General features: G+C 39.7%; 1 protein-coding gene and 1 pseudogene across 1 annotated transcript; both read left to right on the forward strand.

Annotated features, from left to right (window-relative positions):
- The first annotated feature begins 1,903 nt into the window (after positions 1-1,903).
- Positions 1,904-12,502, forward strand: LOC146964486 (uncharacterized; annotated as a pseudogene).
- Positions 12,503-12,714: 212 nt separating this feature from the next.
- Positions 12,715-21,930, forward strand: LOC146964487 (uncharacterized). Its single transcript, XM_085767751.1, has 6 exons — positions 12,715-13,109; positions 13,929-14,170; positions 14,758-14,948; positions 15,170-15,260; positions 15,454-15,653; positions 21,740-21,930. Exons 1-6 carry the CDS (start codon positions 13,020-13,022, stop codon positions 21,928-21,930), a joined length of 1,005 nt encoding a protein of 334 aa, XP_085623877.1. The 5' UTR covers positions 12,715-13,019.
- The last annotated feature ends 23 nt before the right edge of the window (positions 21,931-21,953 follow it).

Here is a 21,953-nt window from a genome sequence, read left to right on the forward strand (position 1 = left end):
CACTCTTCCTACAGTTGTCTGACTGTTTTGTATGTACCTCTCTATCTTCCTGTTGTAGTTAATGGACTCGTTGCTGTTAATTTTGTTCTTTAGCTATTTAAACTGAAAATACACATTTCCCCATTTTGGTCATGTTGAACACATTGTTTTTACACGTATCCTAAACTACTGAGGCTCTTCTCAACCATTTCACACCATTAAACCCGCTGTTTACATGTTCTACTCCTCAGCTAATGCTCCATCTATATTCTTCAACAATGTTCTTCTGCTGTCAGTTTACAATGTATTTCAGTAGGCATTAACTTTTTTTCTAATTCAGGAATTTTTCAAACTCTTCTTTGACAATTCAAGTAATTTCCAGCCATTTCATACAAAGTCTCACATCTTCTACTTTTAAATATATTCTCAGCCATTGCTTCGGCTATGTTAGTGCTGGTTCATCAGTTGTCCTTCCTGTCAGGTTAGCTGCAGATTTCAACTATTTAACCATTACATTTAAACATGCAGAATTTCAATGTTTTCTTCTCCCTTTAGCATTTCTACTGCTTTTTACCTTTAAAAAGGCATTCATCTCACACTACAAGTTATATGTTTCAGCTTTTTCCCTCCTAGGGATGAATAAAGTATTCCTCTACTCTCTAATCTACTCTACTCTAGCATTAGTCTTTTCAACATTGCTTTAGCAGTTTCGTCAACTAATTTAGCATTGATTCAACAATTTCTTCAGCTCATTCAGCATTGCTTCAGCAACAGCGTTCAGCTGCTTTCAGCATTCACACGCATTTTCTGCAGGAAATGCTATCTTTTTCTAGTTATTATTCTGAGTCTTCTTCCCTTTTTCTGCGTTTAACTCCTTCTTCATACTTTGTGCTATTTCAACAATTCATATATCAAAACGTGCAGCTTTCTCAGGACATTTATGCTATTATTTTTCTCTTTTCAACTATTTATACTTTTTAAAATATTTAACTTTTTCTGCAATTTTTCTCCCATAGGAATACATTGAAACAGTCTTCAAACTCTTCAAATTTTCTGCTTCATTCAGCCTCTAATAGCTTCAGCATACTTTCAGCTACAGACTTCATTCAACTTTTAAACTGTTCACAAACCTTTCAACTATTCAGCTATATCTCAGCTTATTGATATCTTCAACAGTTTCAGATATATGTATAGTTTTAAAATCATTAAAATTTCTGACAAAATTCAGATTTAACATGAAAGTCAATGGGACGGAATGTTCGGACGTTGGCAGTTGGCAGAGTGACAGAGGGTCTAAAAATCCTCTCACATTTTTCTCTCTATCCTGTCAGCACGGCCACAGATTACACTCTACACACATAATTTCGGCCACGTTTGTAGACAAGCTCATCCTTGATCTCTTCATGTGCTCAAAAAACCAGAGAGACTTACACAATTTAATGTCCGTGTACCAACATGTTAAGCCACTTGTCCATAGATGATTATTCTACTCACCATATTAGCAAGGTTGATATTAACATTACATTATAATTATCTTCGACGTCCAACTGACTGAGGGGGGGTGGGGGGCGGCGGCGGGCAGGCAATTAGTCTACCGGTATTCATGTTAATGTGACCATTGCCAACCGTTGCCAAAACGAGAAAAAGATAAGTGAGGCTTTCATTTTCTTTTTTATCAGCCCTCACCGAGTGTGGATTATTATTATATAACATAATTGTGATCTAGAAACATTCATTATTATGTCTTCCTAATGTAAATATTAACATTACTTGTAAAATAATTGTTTTGTCTCATGTTTCAGTGATCATTTATCTGTTGAATGTGTATCTGTGCTAATTATTCAATTATTGATGGTTTTTTTGTGTGCAGTACACATCAGAGGACCCCCAGGCTTCCAAGCCAGCCAGATATGGGGCGATTAACATGGCGCACGACCGGGCCATCAAGTTGCTGATAAAAAAAGAGAGGGTCATTAGGGCCCAAGGCAAAAAACTGACAATAAAAGATGGCCAAATAAAGGCCTTACAAATGGAGCTCCTCCAGGTGAGGCAGAAGATGGAGGTGCTCCAGGCCTCAGTGGCCTTCATGGCGGATGGTGAGTGCTATATTTCAAAGTGTCAGTGACATTTTCTGTTATTAAATGTATTTGAAATATCACACTGTAACTTTGTTTTGTCATTGTCTGCAGAAAAGGAGATGGCAGAAGATGCCCCCCCCCCCCCCCCCCCCCAACCTGGACCACCTTTCCCAGCCCCCAGCCCCCCCCCCTCAACCTGGAAAACCTGTGGAAACACCCCCCCCCCTGAACCAGCCAACCCACCCTCCCCTTCACCCTCCCTGTTGTTGTAATATTTGTTCTTATTTCTTTGTTAATAAATGTTTATTGTTCTGAAGTAGTTGTAGTGATCTTTGTGACATTGTACTTAGTTTGTATAGTGTTTTATATGGATATATAGATAAATTCAAGAAATTTTAAAGAGACATTAAACAAAGCATAGTAGTGAAATTATGATGAAAAACTAAAGTTTGACGCAGTCTTGATTGTGCTACCCAGCTAAAAAGAAAAGACATTTTTTACAAGAAATGTAAACAAAGGTTGGTTTGAATAGAACAATACACAGAGCTATCTGAAATCTTTTCCTACTGCAGATAGTGATTAAACATTTATTTCCAGATAGACAGAGAAGCAGATGTGGTGTAGACAATTTTTATTGTCTTTTCTTTTGTGTAACAAAAATGGTGTGTGCATTGTACAGCTCTAGAGACCAATACCTACAAATGTAGTATAAGTAACCTATTTATAGACACATACTAAAAACGTCATAAAGAGTAGAGTTTTGAGGTGGGATTTGTATGTGCATAAGAGCATGATATGAAATAAAAGACTATGATGTGACCAAAGACTGTTGAGTCAAAAAAAAGAAAAAAACGAAGCATCATCCTGATCCTCTCCTTCCAGAAGATGTTGATGTTTCCTGGACGCACTTGGAGTTGTTGCAGAGAACTTCAAGGATAAATTAAGTATTTCTATTATATTTTGTAGTATCGTATCCCATTCTATTAAAACAATCAAGCCAAAAAAAAAAAAAAAAAAAAAATACGCCAAAAGACACATAGCAACCGTAACTAGGGGTCAGAGGTCGACCTGCGCTGTGATTGGTCGGTTTGAATTTGAACTCCAGCAGTATAAATATGATGCGCTGGCATCCCCTCCTTCCGTTTGTTTCAAACATTGAGTTGAGATCATCGAGACTCATTATTTGTTTATTTGTTTATTAAGATCCCCATTAGCTGCAGCAACGCCACAGCTATTCTTCCTGGGGTCCAACAGTATCAAATATACAGTTGAAAACACAAAACATAAACATTATAAAAATTTAAAACAAAAAAAAAAAAACAAGTGAGCGATATGCTTAACCTAACAAAACAAAAACAGAATAAGTGTTTACATTTCTTAACTGTGCTTCATTCATTCTTCGTTATATTAATTGTTCACATACTAATCCGATTACCCACATTTCTACATATCATATATGTATACATCATTACACATCACACATCATACTTGTATATACATTCATTCTACCGAATATACATTATAATAACACATATCCTATATCCATCGAAATATACTCCATATATAAATATACCATGTTGTCTTACTTTGATAAATGCTGTTTTATTAATATTTTGAATTTCTTTGTGTTCGTGGTGAGTTTGATATTTTTCGGCAGTGAATTCCATTCTTTCATACCTCTATACAACACCGTACGCTTGATGGCGTTAGATCTTGCTTTAGGTAATGTAAAGTTTCCTACAGCTGCATGTCTGGTGATATATTTATGACTCTCTGCACTAAAAGCGAGGTTTTTAAACAAGCGAGAGACAACATTGCGAGAGACAAACAACCTTTCAGGCTTTGCTAAGAGAAGTGCTTATCAAAGCTCTTGCAGAGAGAACACTTTTCAAGGTTTACCTGAGAGAATCCTTTCAACATCAACTTTACCACCCAGATTTCAGCGGGACAAGCCACTCATTACCGTAAGTAACGTTACATCGTGTGTAACTTAGAGCTTGGTTGTGGCCCAGGTCACTTTAACAATATTGCTTATGTGGTGTTGTTGGTGTGTTAAAAACTTAGCTGTGCTTGCAGTAAAATAATTGAATTGTTTTGTCGAGCTTAGCCTGGCATAGCAGCTAATTAGCATCGCGGCTAGGTAGCTGCAGCTAGGCAGACTGCAGCATCGTCTGAGGACAGTGGTTGTTTCAAAGTTATGGAGTGATAAATTGGGGAATACTCTCATACTCTCCTTCTCTGAAGCCCCCGTATCTGGGGCTTCAGAGATCTGACAAGGTATGAGTCTGCACAAGCAACAAGGTAGCACACAGACGTCCTGGTCAGTTTGTTTGTATGTTTTTTTTGGCCTGTTGCCTGACAACATTTCACTGCATTTTATGTGACTAATAAATATGAACTGAACTGAAGTTACATTACTGAGCTAGACAGAGAATCTGAGCCAGTACACAGGTTTGTTGTTGTGATAATGAGCTAATAGGAGCCACACTATGGTAGCATATATGATTGTGGAGATAAGGTTGACTTGATTATTAAGATATTTAACAGCAATAGTATTTTTAGTACTGTAGATGCAAAGTATTGAATTGATTGTGTTGTATCATCAATTGACTGACTGGGTCTTCATAGTGTTTTGTATGATGGAAATTAACAGCAAAGAAGCAATTTTCCAATGCAATTAAAACCGTGTCTACATATTTGATGAAAGTCAGAATGTGCTGTGGTGGTGAACAGTTTGGGTTTTGTTAAGTGAAAAGACTATCAGTATGGTGATGTTTTTGTCTGAGTTTTTAGTGCTAAATAAGAACAGTGGAGAGGCCTATCTTCCTGTGCTGTGTTTAATAATCTGTTGGCTATAGGCTAAGTGTTTGAAGGGCGAACTAATGTTATTTTAAAAGTTTTCATCAGGTCAATACTTAATCAGAATAATATCTAGACTTTATCAACAGTGATGTGTTTGAGCATGTTTCAGTACAGTTAAAGCTGCATAAATGCTTGTGGGCACAAGGTGGCTGCTGCCTCATTATATAGGCTAGATTTACAGTAACAGTATTTTCATTCATGAACTGTTATTCTGTAGATGCTAAGTACTAATGAAGTAATTGTCTTGACTGGTTTTTTCTACTTGTAGATGCCTCGTGGCAAGTCTCACCGTCGTGTCGAAGCAGCTAAGCGGAGGGAGGCGGCGGTGTTTCATCCTCAGCCGGCCCCCAGTGTTTCTGGTGACAGTAAGTAGTCTTCCATGTTCAAAATCAACATTTCAATTATGTGGTAATGTATCATATGTGTTGAAGTCTTAACTATGTGCATTTCTATAGTCTGTTAGTGTTTACATATTGTGGTTAAATACTACTGGAAGTTGGCCTTTTTTAAGACAATCATTTTATCTTCAACAGCTCATGGCACAGGGTGGCGCCATCGAGTTCGCCAATGGCCATTTTCGGAGCTCACTGGGCACCACTACAAAATGGTCATTCCTGCCGAGGTCCCTGGCAAGAAGGTATGTACAAACTATAAAGTAACACAGTAGTTTGAAATGTTTGTTTTCATCCTAAGAGAAATTCTGTCTTTTTGTTCCAGTTTGTTCTTGTCATAGGGGCGTCCCATCTGCGTGAGCTTGCGGATGGGACCGTACGGATGCCAGGGGATCGCTACACCTTTGGCTTCCTGTCCGTTCCTGGGGCGTGCGCAGATCATCTCAGCACCGAGGTTGAGCACGCTGTTCTTCTCAGCACCGAGGTTGAGCACGCTGTTCTTCCTCGGACCCCTGATGCTGTCTGTGTCATTGCGCCAGGAAACAACCTCACGGCCAGTCCCACCCCCGAACACGGTGGGAAAGCCTTTGCTAAGTACCTGGCTACTGTACTGAGCAAATGGCCGTCTGCAGAGGTATGTTTTATTTAAAAAAAAAAAAATGAAGTTGCTGTGTACAGGTCCATAGGTTTTTTTTTTAGTTATTAACGATTATTTTTGTGTTGTTATATCTAGGTTTTTGTCGCTGACCTTGTACCATGCTTGAAGGTCACGGAGGGGATCCAACAGCTATTCCGGAATCAATTTTCCGCCGTGTCAAAACAGTTCGGTATGTTTGAAAATAATGATATGGCTGCAATTGTATTTGAGAATTATATAATTTATAATATTATCACCTTAATGGTTTTCTGACCTTAAATTGACACTGCCTTTTTGAAACATGTTTTTTATGATCAATGTTTTTTCTTTTTTTTTTTTCTTTTTATAGGTGTTAAGTTTTATCACCATTTTGACCGCTTCCCCCTCAGTAACCGCAGACTCTGGGCCCGTGATGGTGTAAGTAGAATGTATTTTAATATCACCAATATGAAGTGATACAACATGTTCAGTAAAAGTCGCATTTTTCAAATTAATGTTTAATCTTTTGTTTGTGTCATTGTAGATTCACCTCAGCGGTAATGCAGGAGTGGATATTCTTGTAGACTGTCTGTGGGTTACCACCATCGGACACCTGGAGAGACCAGCACCTCCGCCACAGGTGCAGTACCTGGTTTCTCCAAAGCCTCAACCAACGCCTGACAAGCGGGTGGTTCCCGTTCTGGTTCTGGTGGGGAAGGAGACCCCTGACAATACTCCACGACTCCCCCCCACCAAGTGGACACCTTTTCGGTCCGGCAGGAAGGTAAGAGGTTGAACACTGTGACTGCGCTTGGATGAAAGAAAGAGAACATTGTCAGTTGATCCTAATTTTTTGTGCCATTTGTCATTACAGCGTAGCCACCCCGGTGACCAGGAGCACGACTCTGAGGAGCACGGCTCTGGTGACGAGGATTCAGAGGTGGTTCAGTGTACGGTACGTATGTTCTTATTTAACTACACAACAGTGATAGTTTGTGTTTGCTTCATTTAAGAAATTGCAGGCTTTACAAAGAAGCTACATGTCTTTCTTACAGATGGATGACATTTCGGTGGCCTTGAAGGCGGAGTGTGACATTCCATCGAATCCTGGCCGGTTTTCGCCTAACATTCTGGAGGCCATGGACACGCTTGTTCCATCGGCTCTCGGCGGCGTTCCCACAGGCAACAAGGTAGATAATGTGAAATTTACAGTACTTGTGATTAGGGCTGCCACAAACGATTATTTTGATAGTCGACTAGTCACCGACTATTTTTTTCAATTAGTCGACTAATCGGATCATACGTAAATTGAATGCAAAACATACAGATTATCGCACCAGCATGCAGCTGCTCTTATATACCATCATTAGCTTTCAGCTTGAAGTGTTTAAGGTATATGCTAACTAAAAATAAAGACAATTAAAGCAGATATCAGTGGAATGTTTTTGTTAATATAAGTCCTAAATAGTCCTATTTTCCGTCAGCAATCACTTACATGAAGTATTTCAGCCTAAACACGAGTCTCTCCGTCACTCTGCTCTGCTGTAACCCGAGGAGAAAATTTTCCTTGTGGGATACAAGTGTTATCCAATGAGGGGAGAGAACGGCATGAAGGGCTGTGTGTGCAGCCAAGGGATGCGCGTGAATGTGGTGACGTAGCACGAGGACCAATTGATGCCTGACAAGGGCGGGGGCTGCTAACTCATGGTGCGTTCAAGGAAACTCGTACTTTGTGTTTTTCCTTCCTGTGAAGTCATACCAGTTCGATCTGGTACGAGTTCACGGGTCGGAAGTTACGAGTGGCCGTTATAGGGAACTTTCACAGACAACAGGACGGTAAAAACACGAGCTACGGGTTACCTGGAACGCTACCAAGTCGTAGTTGTGACTTGAAGCTGTAACTTACGGTTTCAAAAGCCTGCCTTGAACACAGCATTAGCCGAAACGGCCGTGCCACTGATATCTGCTTTAAGATGATAGTTCATTAAACATTTAATGAAATATGCAGCTTTAACTGTAGCATAAAGTGCAAACAACTGAGTAAAATAAGGATAAGGCACTGGCCTAAACAACACCAAAATAAATACTTAAGGTTTTTTAGGTTTTTCTTTCCTTCATTTGTCTCTGGCATTAAACATAGCTACATTTAAATAAAATGAGGTAGACACCTGAAACTAAGGAATTATTCACAATAATAAAGTTTTGGTAGGCTTATCATTCAAATATAACTTGCTCAGTGTAAATAATAGTCGTTCTGTTAAAAAAAATCAAATAGTTTATAAGACAATCGTCTTGTCTGAAAAAAATTAAATGTTCCCTTTTTACTGTCACAGAGGGAGAAACATGGAAAGACTCCACCAGAAAGTTCTGTGTGAAACTCTGTCAAATGAAAACAAGTGAAACTGAGGTGCAGCTCAAACTCAGCAAGGTGCAGACTGCAGACCGGAAAATATTGACGTAGTTTTACGCCGGGAGAGAAGACTTCCTCGTTAAGATTAGCGCTCATTACGTGACCAGGACGCTGTGACCAGACGCGGTAACGTTCCAGTATTCTCCAACACCGACTCTCAAAGTCCGCGGTTTTATTTTTAAATGACGAACGGCTGTTTTTCAGTCCGTGATTTAAAACGATGGAGCGGCGGTACCGCTCCTAGTAGCGCTTCTCATTTAAAATGACAGACGAGAGAGAGAGAGAGAGAGAGAGAGAGAGAGGGAGAGGGTGAGGAGCGGTGGTGGTGGTGGCGGTGGCGGCGGCGGCGGTAGCGGGGGGGGGGTCCGGTGCCGCTTGATGAGGGACAAGACAGGTAGAGAGAGAAAAGAGAGAGAACACCTATGTGTACTGAGTGAGTGAGTGCATGTGCATGTGTGTGTGTGGTGGGCGGCTGCGGCGGCGGGTGCGTGTGTGGAAGGTGCGGCAGCAGTTTTGAGAGAAAAACAAAATTAAAAAAACAAACAAACAACGACGCATCGACTATTAAATTAGTTGTCGACGATTTTAATAGTCGACGTAGTCGTGACTAGTCGACTAATCGTGGCAGCCCTACTTGTGATAGATGAAATATAAACTTGGTTTTTGTTTCTTCTAGACTGGAAATAATGCAACAGTGTTTGTGTTTAAAGGGTTGTAATCTGTATTTGACGATTTGATTATTTTTTTCTCACATTAGCCCCCGCCTGTGAAACGCCAACGCAAACCTGTTTCCCTGAAGCGCAGACATGCTAGGAAGCAGGTATGTAATGATTTAATCCAGATGGAGATTGTGCTGCAGGTTGAGCAGTTAACAGCAGTTAGAATGTATGTCTAGAATGTATGTCTGTCGTGTAGTTACTGTGAAAAATGACGTCATTGCTTGTTTTTTTAGGATGATATTTATGATCCTATTTTCTGTATTTGCAGGTGGTGGCGGCACGTACCGCTCCTGTGTCTGCCAGTGTCATGCAGGAGGCGGCGGCGGTGAAGGTAGGTGCAGTTGTGTTAATGTATCCAAAAGTTGGATGTGAAACAGTACTTTATTTAAGGTACAAATGTAGGTATTTCACAGCATTTAAGCAAACCCTGTGAGCATTTATATAATAGGTTTAAGGAAAATATATAAATGTGTACGGTATTTCCTTTGTAGTCAAGGTTTTCTTTCTTTCTTTCTTTCTTTCTTTCTTTCTTTCTTTCTTTCTTTCTTTCTTTCTTTCTTTCTTTCTTTCTTTCTTTCTTTCTCTAGGTCGTGACCTCAACATCCGTGTTGACTGTCTGTCCTGAAGCCCGGCTCGGGGAGCAGGAGGTAAGTAGAGTTATTTGAAGGACTCTTGCATATTCTCTACTGTTGTGGCTACTGTGGTTGCATGATTGTTGAATGATAATGTCTGTGTATGTCATTGCTAATGTGCTTTCTTTCTCTTTCTGTTAGGAGGCGACACTCAACCCCGTGTCGACCTGTGCTGCGTCGGCGACCACTCTTCCTCCTGCGGCTGTCCCTCCTGTGGCTGTTCCTCCTGCAGCTGTCCCTCCGGCCCCACTGCCTGTCCAGCCTTCAGGTCAGCGTATTGACCCCTTGCCTTGCAGGTGTAAAGACAATCAGCCTCACGCAGTAGTGTCAGGGTGCAGCCCGCGTAAAGCATCATCCCATTTCGATGTCGATGCTTACGTATCATGCAGTGTCGTTGCAGCAGTCAGACATAGTGTCTCTCCAGTTTGTACCTGGCGCGCAGCAGACATTGATGATGTTTGTGTTGAGGGGGGGAAGTTGGCAGCTCAGGTGGGAAATAGAAGGGGTGGGTTCGGCCAGCAGCAGTTTGGTCTGTTTGGTCAGAAGTGGAAAGTGGATGTTGGTCAGGCTGTCGACAAGGAGTTCGAAGATGGGACTGCGTTGGGCAAAGAGCTGCAGGAGCATCTGTTGAGGGATGGAATGTGTGTGTTGCATCTCCACAGAGCAGTTAGCTTGATCATTTGGCACGGGGAGTACTTCGCAGTGGTGGATTGTAGGGAGCGCAATGCTTCAGGGTTGGCTTGTTCAGACACGGGTCGGTCTGCTGTTGTTTTTAACATGTGCTGGAATGACCTGATGAGGCACATCCTGAATCTGAAGGAGTCGTTAGGTTCAGAGTGGTTTGGTCTTGGTAGCATCTCTGTGGAGGAGTGTGTTGCTGAGGGAGAGAGCTGCAGTGCTCTGTGGTGGCGGCGGCTCCACAGGCTCCCACTCAGTCCCAGGGTCGCACTTCCGTTAGAGGGAGTTTCCATCAAGGCGACCAGCGGTTTACATATGGAGGTCTTCAGTGTGTGGCTGTTAGTTTGGTGGCTCTGGTGAAACACACCACAGAGAGTGTGTTTTCATGGCAGCCTGACACACTGGACAAGGTAGTGGTCTCTGGTGATCAGCTCTACATGTCTTTGAGGAAGGGCAACTTGATCAGTGCTGGGGCTGAGCGTCTTTGTGTTCCAGATTTGCCTCAGCAGTGTGTCGTTGATGGAGATGCATTTGATTTGGAGTTTGGTGATTATGCAGCTGGCAATGTTGATGTGGTAACGGGAGAATTTATTGATGCAGGTGTGCACACCACTCTCTTAGATGGTTTAAACAAGGTGTGCACAAAATATGACACCTGTTTCTTTACAGTGGGTGGCAGCACTTGTGCCATCATTGGTGAAGATGGGCAGTACGCTGTGGTTGACTCCCATGCTCGCAGTGCAGTTGGGATGGTTGATGGTGAAGGGCAAAGTGTTGTTGTTTATTTTAGGTCTCTCCACCATTTGTTTGAGCACATTTGCAAGTTTGCAGGAGCTCTTAAAGAAACACCCAAGCTGTTTGAGATCAGTGGTGTTTCTGTGAAAGGTCCTTTGGCCCTGGGTGTTAGTGAAGCTGTTGATAGCATGGAGGAAGAGGCTACTGGTCCTGTTGAGGACAGTGATAGCATGGAGGAAGAGGCTACTGGTCCTGTTGAGGACAGTGGTGTTTCTGAGAAAGGTCCTTTGGCCCTGGGTGTTAGTCCAGCTGTTGATAGCATGGAGGAAGAGGCTACTGGTCCTGTTGAGGACAGTGATAGCATGGAGGAAGAGGCTACTGGTCCTGTTGAGGACAGTGGTGTTTCTGAGAAAGGTCCTTTGGCCCTGGGTGTTAGTCCAGCTGTTGATTGCATGGAGGAAGAGGCTACTGGTCTTGTTGAGAACAGTCCTGTTGCACCAGTGGTCTGTGCTGCCACTAAAAGAGGTGAAAAGCGTAAGCTCACTCTGAGTAAAAGCACATTTAAGAAGGTGAAGAGCACTGATAATGTTGCAATTAATTCTGATGTTGTTTTTGTTGCAGACGTAGGAAGTAGAAATTTACAATTCCGTCCCCTTTCTACTGATGTTGCTCTTGCTCTGTGTAAACAGCTCAACGTAGAATCAGAGCAAATTGATTCTTCATCTTCTGTTGTCGGTCCTTTAGGTACTCCGTGTAGGACAGAGAAGATTGTTGGTGATGGCAACTGTTTCTTTAGGGCCATTAGTCAGGCCATTAGTGGTACTCAGAAGTACCATGGCAAGATTAGGCGTGCTGCTGTGAAACAGTTTAAAGACCAATCCTGTCGCTTTTGAGGGCATTTTGAGAAGTGGGTATTCCTCCATGTCAGAATACCTCCAGAAGTCAAGGGTGGGATATGTTGGTAATTGGGCAACAGAGATAGAAATTCAAGCCACGGCCGATTATTTAGGTGTTAGTGTGTTTACATTTTATAATGATCGATGGCTTGAATATAGTTGCAAGACTGCGCATTTATCTGATCAGGGTGTGTATTTAGATAATGTTAATGGGAATCATTATGAAAATGTTGTTTGTGTTGCACAACCTCAAAAACAGACCTGTTATGGGTACTGTAAAGTTAACACCCCTGATTCCAATAGGTACAATCTTAGACAGCAGCGTAAAGATAACAGTGGGGTTTTGAGTCAGTCCACATCTGACATTACCCCACCAACCACAACATTTTCTAGCTATATGACAAAGAAAAGGGCATCCCAAAAAGTACTGAAATATAAATTGAATGCTTTGTTTAGGGAGGAGACTAAGGCAAAGAACAGAAGGAAATATTTGGAAAGCTCATAGTGAGAGGAACTATAGGGTAAATGAGTCTCGTCGGATGCGTCTTAAAGTTAACAATGCCCTTAGATATATGTTTGATAAGATTCATCGCGACAAAGTTAAAGCTAAAGTTAAAGCTATTAGCTTGTTGAAGTACAAGTCTGATCAGATTCATCGCGACAAAGTTAAAGCTAAAGTTAAAGCTAAAGTTAAAGCTATTAAATCCGTGTATCATTCGTTCATTCGTTTTTCAAAATAAAACCAAAAATAAGAAAACGAAAAAACAATTCCTTTTCTCAGTATTCGTTTCCTAAACTAAAATGAAAAAACGGATAACGACTCGTTTTTTTCAGTTTTCGATTTTATGCTCAAATTAATAATGGAAAAAACGGATAACGAGCGTTTCCCGTTTCATGTTGCAAGCATTTGGTACCTACACCGGAAATTACCGTCACCCGGAAGTGGCCTGGAGCAAAGCTAACGTTAGCAGAGCCAGTCAATTCTCTGACGTTACCAGAAGATAATTGGAAAAGCGTGGAAAATGGACATTTATGTCCTCTTCAAGGCCGACAAGAGGGTCACGTTGAGGCCTGACGACATGACCACGGAGAAGATAAGTGTCATTTTCCAGGTATGTTTTTTTATTTTTATTTATTTATCTAACGTTCGTTTAAAACAATACTCGTGGTGGTAACGTTAGCTAGCGCACTCAGCCAAAACAGAAACGATTGCTGGATTTTTATTCAAACTGCACGTTGGTAACTGTTTCAGGTTCCACCATTACTTTATTTTCCACACTGACTGCTCGAACATAACCAGCAACAACAAGTTTCCCGGGGCAAACTTCATACTACTGTACATCCATGCATACGTCTTATCCGGGAGTGTACAACAAACACCCTTCAAAATAAAAGTCACAGTCACTCATAACAACACGAAGAGTGAAGTCGCGTTCTTTCACATTGCTTATATTATATTATAGGCTATATATTAATAAAGTTACTGCTCACTGCTTGAGATCCAGTAGCATAACTTAGACTTCAAAAATGGTAGTAATAACGTTAATTATCTGATGGTTATAGTTTATGTAATCCATCTCAGTGCAAAATTTTATAAATGACATAAAAAAAATTCCCCCACTTTACTGTTCTGATTGGGACTAATGTTATATGTTGATTTTCCAATCATTATTTAATTCCAAAGATTTTTATTTTATTTTTCAGAGATTATTTAGGCATTATCAAGCATGATGAATAACCTCTTAAAAACCCATCTGAAAATGTAAAGTAGGAAGGCATTTATGATTTTGATGATGTAATTAAAAAGAAAGTTACATTATGACCTTGTATAACTTATTAACTGGCTATAAATCTCTGTGTGTGTACAAATTTAATCATATGAATATGAACAGTGTTCAGGGCCTCTCTGTTAACCTATGTTTCTACCATAGGTCCAAAAAGAAACTGTCTATCTGACGGATGACCAAAATGTGGCCATATTTCCTTCGGATGGTTACTTCAGCTCCCTCGACCTTGTCAACAAGAGTCATTATGAAGTCCATGGTGACAGTACCACTGCGGAAAAATCAGCAGCAGTAGCCACTGGTCAGCGCTTTTCTTTTCACCGCCCAACCAGCACAGCCACAAGCTCCTCCTGTCCAACTTCAAGGAGCACCACAAAAAGCTTTGTTAGGTGAGGAAACTTTTACTCCTTGCTAAAGTATCCTTTGTCACCTCTGTTACCACTTATTTGTGGGCTACATTATTTGCATAGGTGGGTCCAATTCTGTTTGCTGGTAAACCCTGCATATTATGGCTCAACAGTTCATCCAAATATCATAATTTTAAGATGGCCAAATGCAATGTCCAAATCACAGGAGCTGCAGTTTTTAATGGTCAAATGTGTCACAGCATCACATTTTAAGTGAAGCATTTCAGGGCTTAGGAGACGTCCCATCCTTAAGAAGGAACATGAGGCCAACAACATCATCATCAGTTTTATATTTCATTCATTGAAAACCAAATGCAAAAATGACCTTTCATTTGAATTACCATCATTCAATTATAATAGTAATATTAGAAATAACATCAGTAAACAAATAAAAGCATTAACATGTTTCATTATACAGATTAATTACTTGTAATGCATAGTCTTTCCTAGTATGAAAACAGCATGTGACATTGTACTTTACATCAGATAACATATTGTTTCATATCATTTATTTGTAATGTACTTGGTTGTGTGTGTATTAAAAAAACTATGTTCTCATCAATATTCAGGAATGTCTTCAGTGCCGAAGTTGTGAATGGAAAACTGGAGACCAAGAAGATGGTGACAGTCCGCTTCTCTGAGTTTGAGGCTTGTGTGCAAACAATCAACATCAAAGTAACAGAAGCGCTTGGACAGCAGGAGACATTTATTTTGACAGATAGTCAGGGCAACGAAATCGTTGATTCCGAAGGAACTAGGGGTATGTTTAAAATGATTGCTGTGAAAATGCTATTTTCTACAATCACTTTAGGAGCTCATCTGCACAAAGTTCACACACTTGAACAGCTAAATGCATACACCTAAGTATAATTCTCACATTAAAGTACATTTTCCATTCATAGCTATCTTAAGTGCTTCAAATCTGTTTTTAGTGTCCTGTTTTTAAATTTCAAACCTACCTATACATTTTCACCAATACAGCAAATATTTACTCCAGAAACTCCAGAAAGGTATTTGCAGTGCCTGAACAACAGATGGACCTGCTACAAGTTAACAAAAGAAAGAGGCTGAGGTAACTGAACTAAATATTATTCTTTTATCACATATTTAATTTTTCATTCGTTTTCTATACCGCTTATCAATCCTTTTTTTTGCAGCAAACCATTAGCAAAGCTATGATAGTTCTTACTACTGTATGTGTAGTGTTTTAACTAATTATTAAAGTCTAATTAAATGTTACACTGTAAATGTAAAATGTTTTTCAGCCGAAAGGAAGATACTGGCCTTCAAGAGGTTATAGCCGACATTGAGGAGGTTGTCGAAGCAGCCCAGGGACTAAGAGAAGTGTCCAAGATGATCAAGGATTTGAGTGGATTTGCAGAGTCCACAATGACAACAACCCTGTGTCTTTCAGAGGCTGAAGTAGCTTCTTTAAGAATGGTCTTCGCCTGTCTTGTCTGCAAAGGTTGGCACTGTTTTATTATGGATCAATAGAAATATGGAATGGAATGAGACACCTAAGGCACCTTATACTACACTTCTCAAAATGTTATCTGTTTATTTATTCCTCTCTGTTTTGTTTTTTCCAATACATAAAATTTAATATCAATTTGTACTATTGTTCATTATACCTATGTTTTTTTGACTCCTGAATTTGTAAAGTGCATTGAGACAATGTTTAAATAGTGAGTTTACACTTTAAATAAGTGGCTTGATTTATTCCTCTAATGTTATCATTCTAATAGATATCAAATGCAGTGTGGATTGACTTAATCTCTGGTCATTTTAATACAGATTTTGGCCTACATACTGCTAGATTCTAACACAATGAAAATAAATGATAAAGTACTTTTTTTTTCCATCTACAGGTCTGTTACAACCAAAAACGTAATAACGGCCAATAACGTAATAACTGCCAATAACGTAATAATTTTGGCCATTTCAAATGTAATAAAGCCAATAGTGTAATAATGTGCCAATAATGTAATAAAACTTTTGAGCCAATAACGTAATAACTTTTTGCCGATAATGTAATAAGGCATTACATTATTGGCTGGTTATTACGTTATTGGCCTGGTATTAAAAAAAACCTTTCAAAATGTAATAACTGGTGCCGATAATGTAATAACACATAAAAATGACAGCAGCTCTTGGAAATAAAGGCTTTTGTGAAGTTTTTGTGCAGTTTGCTAATCAAAAATAGGTAGCCTATAGTGGATGACACAGTCATCATATTTATTCATCCAAGATATGTACTTTCACCTCTCTCTCTCTCTTTCTCGATCTCTCACTCACTTCTATCATGATATGTTTGCAAACAGAAGAAGTAAGCACTGTAGGCTATCAACAACCTCCAAAACATAACCAAACGTGTGTATTGAATGGTGTCTGCCAGCCAGTTTATGTTTCAGTCAACTTCCTGCCTCAGACAAACCATTGGAAATATACAGTGTGGAATGTGATAATCCCAGCATGGCTCGGAGGAGCAATGGAGTTGATCTGTTTTTTATTGTTTTTTTGTCCAATTTGATGGTTATCTCCAGAACACCTATAGTATCTGAAGTTCCAAATAAAGTGGCAGCACAAATACACATTCAGAAATTTCTTTCTCAAAAAAAAAAAAGTTTTCTTTCACAGTACCCATGGTTGACCACTAGGTCGCAAAGTCATGTCACGATAACCAGGTGATGTGACTGACATTAGACTTTCTCTGCATACTTGGGGAACTTGTTGCACTGTGTGGAAAGGTAGGTAAATAATTATATGATTTAGCTAGTTAACACTCTTAATTTCGTTGGAACCCCTCTTCATAAATATAATAAGCTAAGGACATATAAACATTGAGAGCATAACAACAGAAAAATAGCTAGCTAGCAAAAATGCTAACATCACATGTGCACAGTTGTAGGCTACCATATCAGATATATCAGTAAATATTGTGTTTTTTTGTGTATTATCGCAAGTAATATCTGCAATAAGATGGCTAAATGAGGCTAGGTTTATCCAACAGGTGTTGCAGTGTAGGAAAATGAATTAAATAGTGTTAGTGTTACACCTCCTAAGATATGATGATATGATGCATGTGTATGCTTATACTTGTATTATAATGTGAAGATTTGAAGATTAATTTAGAGTTATGTTTGTGTGTATGTTTATGTGTAGTCTATCTTAAATGTACATTCAAAGATTAATCATGCCACATTAGCTAAACCTGGTACAAAAATGAAACTTAATAACAAAATGAAGACTAAGTGAACAATATGTACTATAACCCGATGGGTTCATCAGCCTGCTTTACCATGAAATATTGACTTTAACAGTATATTAGGCCTGTGTCTTGCATACTTTATTTAACTTTCTTTTGTAGCAGTATCAGGTCATACTGTATCACCCTCTGCTTAGAGTGAAAAAGGGAATAACTTTGTCTCTAATGTCATTGCAGGTATTTGACATATCTGGAAAAAATGAGAATACTGCAAACAGTCTTTATCCTCTACTGCATCCTTTTGGAATGCAGAGGACATGGACAGAGACCAATGTCCGATGAGACCTACAATGTCATATTCAAGGCACTTAAGGGGGAATTTAACGTTCCTGTAGCAGAGAGATCCAGGATCCAACGCTCTGCACTTGTTCAACTGTGGCGGAACAAGCAACGTTACGCGCTCAGTGAGGATGGTCAGTCACTTACATTTGATGGAAAATTGGTACCCAGGAAGTCATCGATCTCTGCACTTGTAAATGAGGCTCTAGATGAAACAAAAGGCTCTGGTGTAAGAACATTAAGCCTACTCCTAAGGGGAAAGTACTCTGGCATCAGCCGAGCATGTGTGAAAAACAACTTGGACCGATCAAAACGTTACCAACTTCACAAAGCAACATTCCGGAACAAATCCATTCCAAAATCGATCAGGGCCAAAGCAGTTCAAGAGCGACATCAGGTAGACCTTGTTGACATGGCTGGATGGAGGGTCAAGTATGGCCGGGTCACATATAGGTACATCCTGACTGTAATAGATGTGTTCAGTAGATATGTATGGCTAAGACCACTGAAAGGTAAACACAGTGCAGAGATTGCTAGACACCTTGAGGAAATTTACAATGAGCATGGTCCACCAAAAGTCATACAGCATGACCAAGGGAAGGAGTTCAAAGGTGCTGTAAAAAAAACTTATGGAGTCCTTACAAGTGAAAATAATTCAGAGCTCGCCATACCATCCTCAGAGCCAGGGTAAAGTGGAGAGAAGTCACCGTGTCCTAAGGAAGAAGATAATGTATGACCTAGTCCAATACCAAAGAGGAGGAGTCAACTGGGTTAACCACTTGCCAATTTATGCAAAGATAATGAATGAAGACCCAAAGGAAGTTTTGAGCTGGATGTCTCCTTTTCAGGTTTATTATGGAAGGCAAAGTCCTGCATGGACCAATCAGGAAGTTCTTGAAGAACCCTGTCCACCAGGCAACAAAGCATTGCCCACCCAAAGGCAGAGACTTTTATTTGAGGACAAACGAAATAGGATCAGGAAAAGGGCAAAAAAAGCAACCCAACATTGCATACGTCGAAAGACCCTATCTGGGAAGTTTAACCCCTCGATATATAGGATACATGATCATGTGTTGGTCAGGGTGAAGAGTGCCCATCACAGAGTCTCACAGAAACATTTTGTGATACCAGGTGTGGTTGTGGCAAGAAACCGTAAGTTGCACAAATACAAGGTTGAGTTTCAAATGCCCTATAGCCGCACTCCAACACAAAGGTGGTTCCCAGTTTCTGATGTGACCAGTGTGACAAGATTGGAAGAAAGGCAGCGTCCAAAGTCTCAGCCCAAAACAGTGGACCTGAGAATACCTTTCTCACATGAGGACAGATTGGAAAGTTTTGAATCATCAAACCTGAACATTCGCCTTGACCCAATCCCTGATGGCAACTGCCAATTTGCTGCTCTTTCAGATCAATTGGCCACCATTGGAATTTTCCGTTCTGCAGCAACATTGCGTGAAGAAATAGTGGCTAACCTAACATTACATCCCTATGGGGTGGATGGGACACCCCTTTCAGAGTATGTTGAGGAGACATGGGCTGAATATTTACAGAGGATGGCACAACATGGCACGTATGGAGACCACCTAACTCTTCAGAGAACATCCCAGATATTCAATGTTCAGTTCCTTATTGTGTCGACTCTTGGTTTGGATGCCACCACTATAATATCACCATCTGGTGGTTACTCTGAAAGCTTGCCTGTTTTGACTCTTGGACATTTTGCTGAGGGACAGGGGGAGCATTATGTTAGTTTAGATGGATTTATTCACCCATATATTCAGGCTATTCAAGAGGCAGAGATGCACAATGTGCCCCGACCTGGACCTCTGTTTGACACTGAACTTGGCTCTCAGTCTGATCCCGACCCCCCCTCTATATCGGATGAACCTGCTTGTATAGCTGATGAACCTGGCTTTCTGTTTCAAACTGAAGCTAATTCTGATAAACAGTCTATGGCTAACCCTTTGGTTGACAATGACATTGAGGATGCTGGAAATGAGCTGGGAGGCCAATACCTGCCTCCAGAGATTTTATCAAGAATTATTGAATTTGCTTTAATTCAAGATATGTCCATGCTGGGGACATTTAATCGGGTCTCACACTTATTCCAGGCACTATCGGCACCATTTCATCCCAACCTCTATATCAGAGAAACACTTGAGGAGAGCCTAGAACTAGAGAAAGAAAATGACTGTTCTATTAGTGTTATGAAGCTGTACAAGGCTGCTGGATGCAACAGTGGTCTCAGCACACGAATTAAGGAGTTGTTTAGCAAGGACAGCCGATGGATGAAAGCCTGGATAGTCCTTACTCATCTGACTTTCGGGCAGTACAAAATCAAAGACATATACTGGAAGAAGTAATGCCAGTTGTCTGTTATGATTCCTCCTTTGTCAACTATTTTAAGTTTTTTCACATTTGTAAATGAGCGAAGGCTACTTTTCATTTGAGGAGGAACAGTTTTTATTTTTTTTGTTCATGTTTTTGCTGTATGTATATTATATATTGCAGTTCAGATTTTTTGATTGGAAATAAACAATAATAAAAACAAGAAGAAGAAGAGACGCCTCAGGACGCTTGTAACACACTTCTGTTAACCAGTCAACAAATAGATCACTACTGAAACCAGCTGTTGGAGATCTAAAATTAATGCTCTGCAGGGTTCCTATGTCTAAGTTTGTTTTTCATGTTTAAAAATTAAAAACTACATCAACACATTGAGCTTAAAGGTCCCATGTTGGATAAAGTGACATTTTTTTTTTTTTACGGTTATGATAAAGCAGCTTTAGGTTCTATACTGTATTAATACTGTGAAAGTCTAAAGGTAGATGTTTGTATTACTCCATACAGTAGGTATTTATTATTATTATTATTTATTTATTTTTTTTACATTTGTGAATGAGTGAAAGCTACTTTTCATTTGAGAAGGAACAGTTTTTATTTTTATTGTTCATGTTCTATGCTGTACGTATATTATATTGTAGTTCAGATTTTTTGTTTGGAAATAAATAATAATAAAAACAAGAAGAAGAGGGAGGAAGCCTCAGGACGCTTGTAACACACCTCTGTTGCTGCAACTGTTAACCAATCAACAAATAGATTACTACTGAAACCAGCTGTTGGAGATCTAAAATTAAATCTCTGCAGGGTTCATATGTCTAACTTTGTTTTTCATGTTTGAAAATTAAAAACTACATCAACACATTGAGCTTACAGTCCCCATGTTGGATAAAGTGACGTTTCAAAGTTGTTGGTTTTTTTTTTTTTTTTTTTTTTACAGTAATGATAAAGCAGCTGTGTAGATGTTTGTATTGCTCCATATTTTGTGAATATGAGTGAAAGCTACTTTTCATTTGAGAAGGAACAGTTTTAATTTAATTTTGATTGTTCATGTTCTATCCTGTGTATTGTACACTGCAGTTCAGATTTTGGGATTGGAAATAAATAATAATGCAAATCCAGGAAAATATATGGTGAATTCATTTGACACCTCAACACCCTCAACGAGACACTGATTTTATGGTATATGCATGGTACACATGAAAAATTGCCTGTTTAGACAAGAAGATCTATGAATATCTATTTGGCTAAAGAGGGGAAAGACCACACAATTATGAGAGAGAGAGAGAGAGAGAGAGAGAGAGACATATCTTGGATGAATAAATATGACGACTATATGTCATCCACTAACTGCCCAAAAACTGCAAAAAAAACCTTTATTTCCAAGAGCTGCTGTCATATTTATGTGTTATTACATTATCGGCACCAGTTATTACATTTTGAAAGGTTTTTTTTAATACCAGGCCAATAACGTAATAACCAGCCAATAATGTAATGCCTTATTACATTATCGGCAAAAAGTTATTACGTTATTGGCTCAAAAGTTTTATTACATTATTGGCACATTATTACACTATTGGCTTTATTACATTTGAAATGGCCAAAATTATTACGTTATTGGCAGTTATTACGTTATTGGCCGTTATTACGTTTTTGGTTGTAACAAGGTCCTGTAGATAAGCCACTGTTCTCAACCTGCTGCAAAAGCCTTATCGGGTGTAAGGCATGTATTGTGACATGGAAAAACACCCACAGTTACTGCCCGAAGTGTCGTGCTGTTGACCTGGAGGGGAGCATCCATGAAGTGACGGGCCTCTCCGAGGCGCTGGCAGCACTAGAGAAATTATTCCACCCCTAATCCAAAACTCAGTAATCCCTTAT

The sequence above is a fragment of the Trachurus japonicus genome, chromosome 22 (genome assembly GCF_045865225.1).
Source record: "Trachurus japonicus isolate A0001 chromosome 22, Traja_1.0".
In the NCBI taxonomy this organism is placed as follows: domain Eukaryota; kingdom Metazoa; phylum Chordata; class Actinopteri; order Carangiformes; family Carangidae; genus Trachurus; species Trachurus japonicus.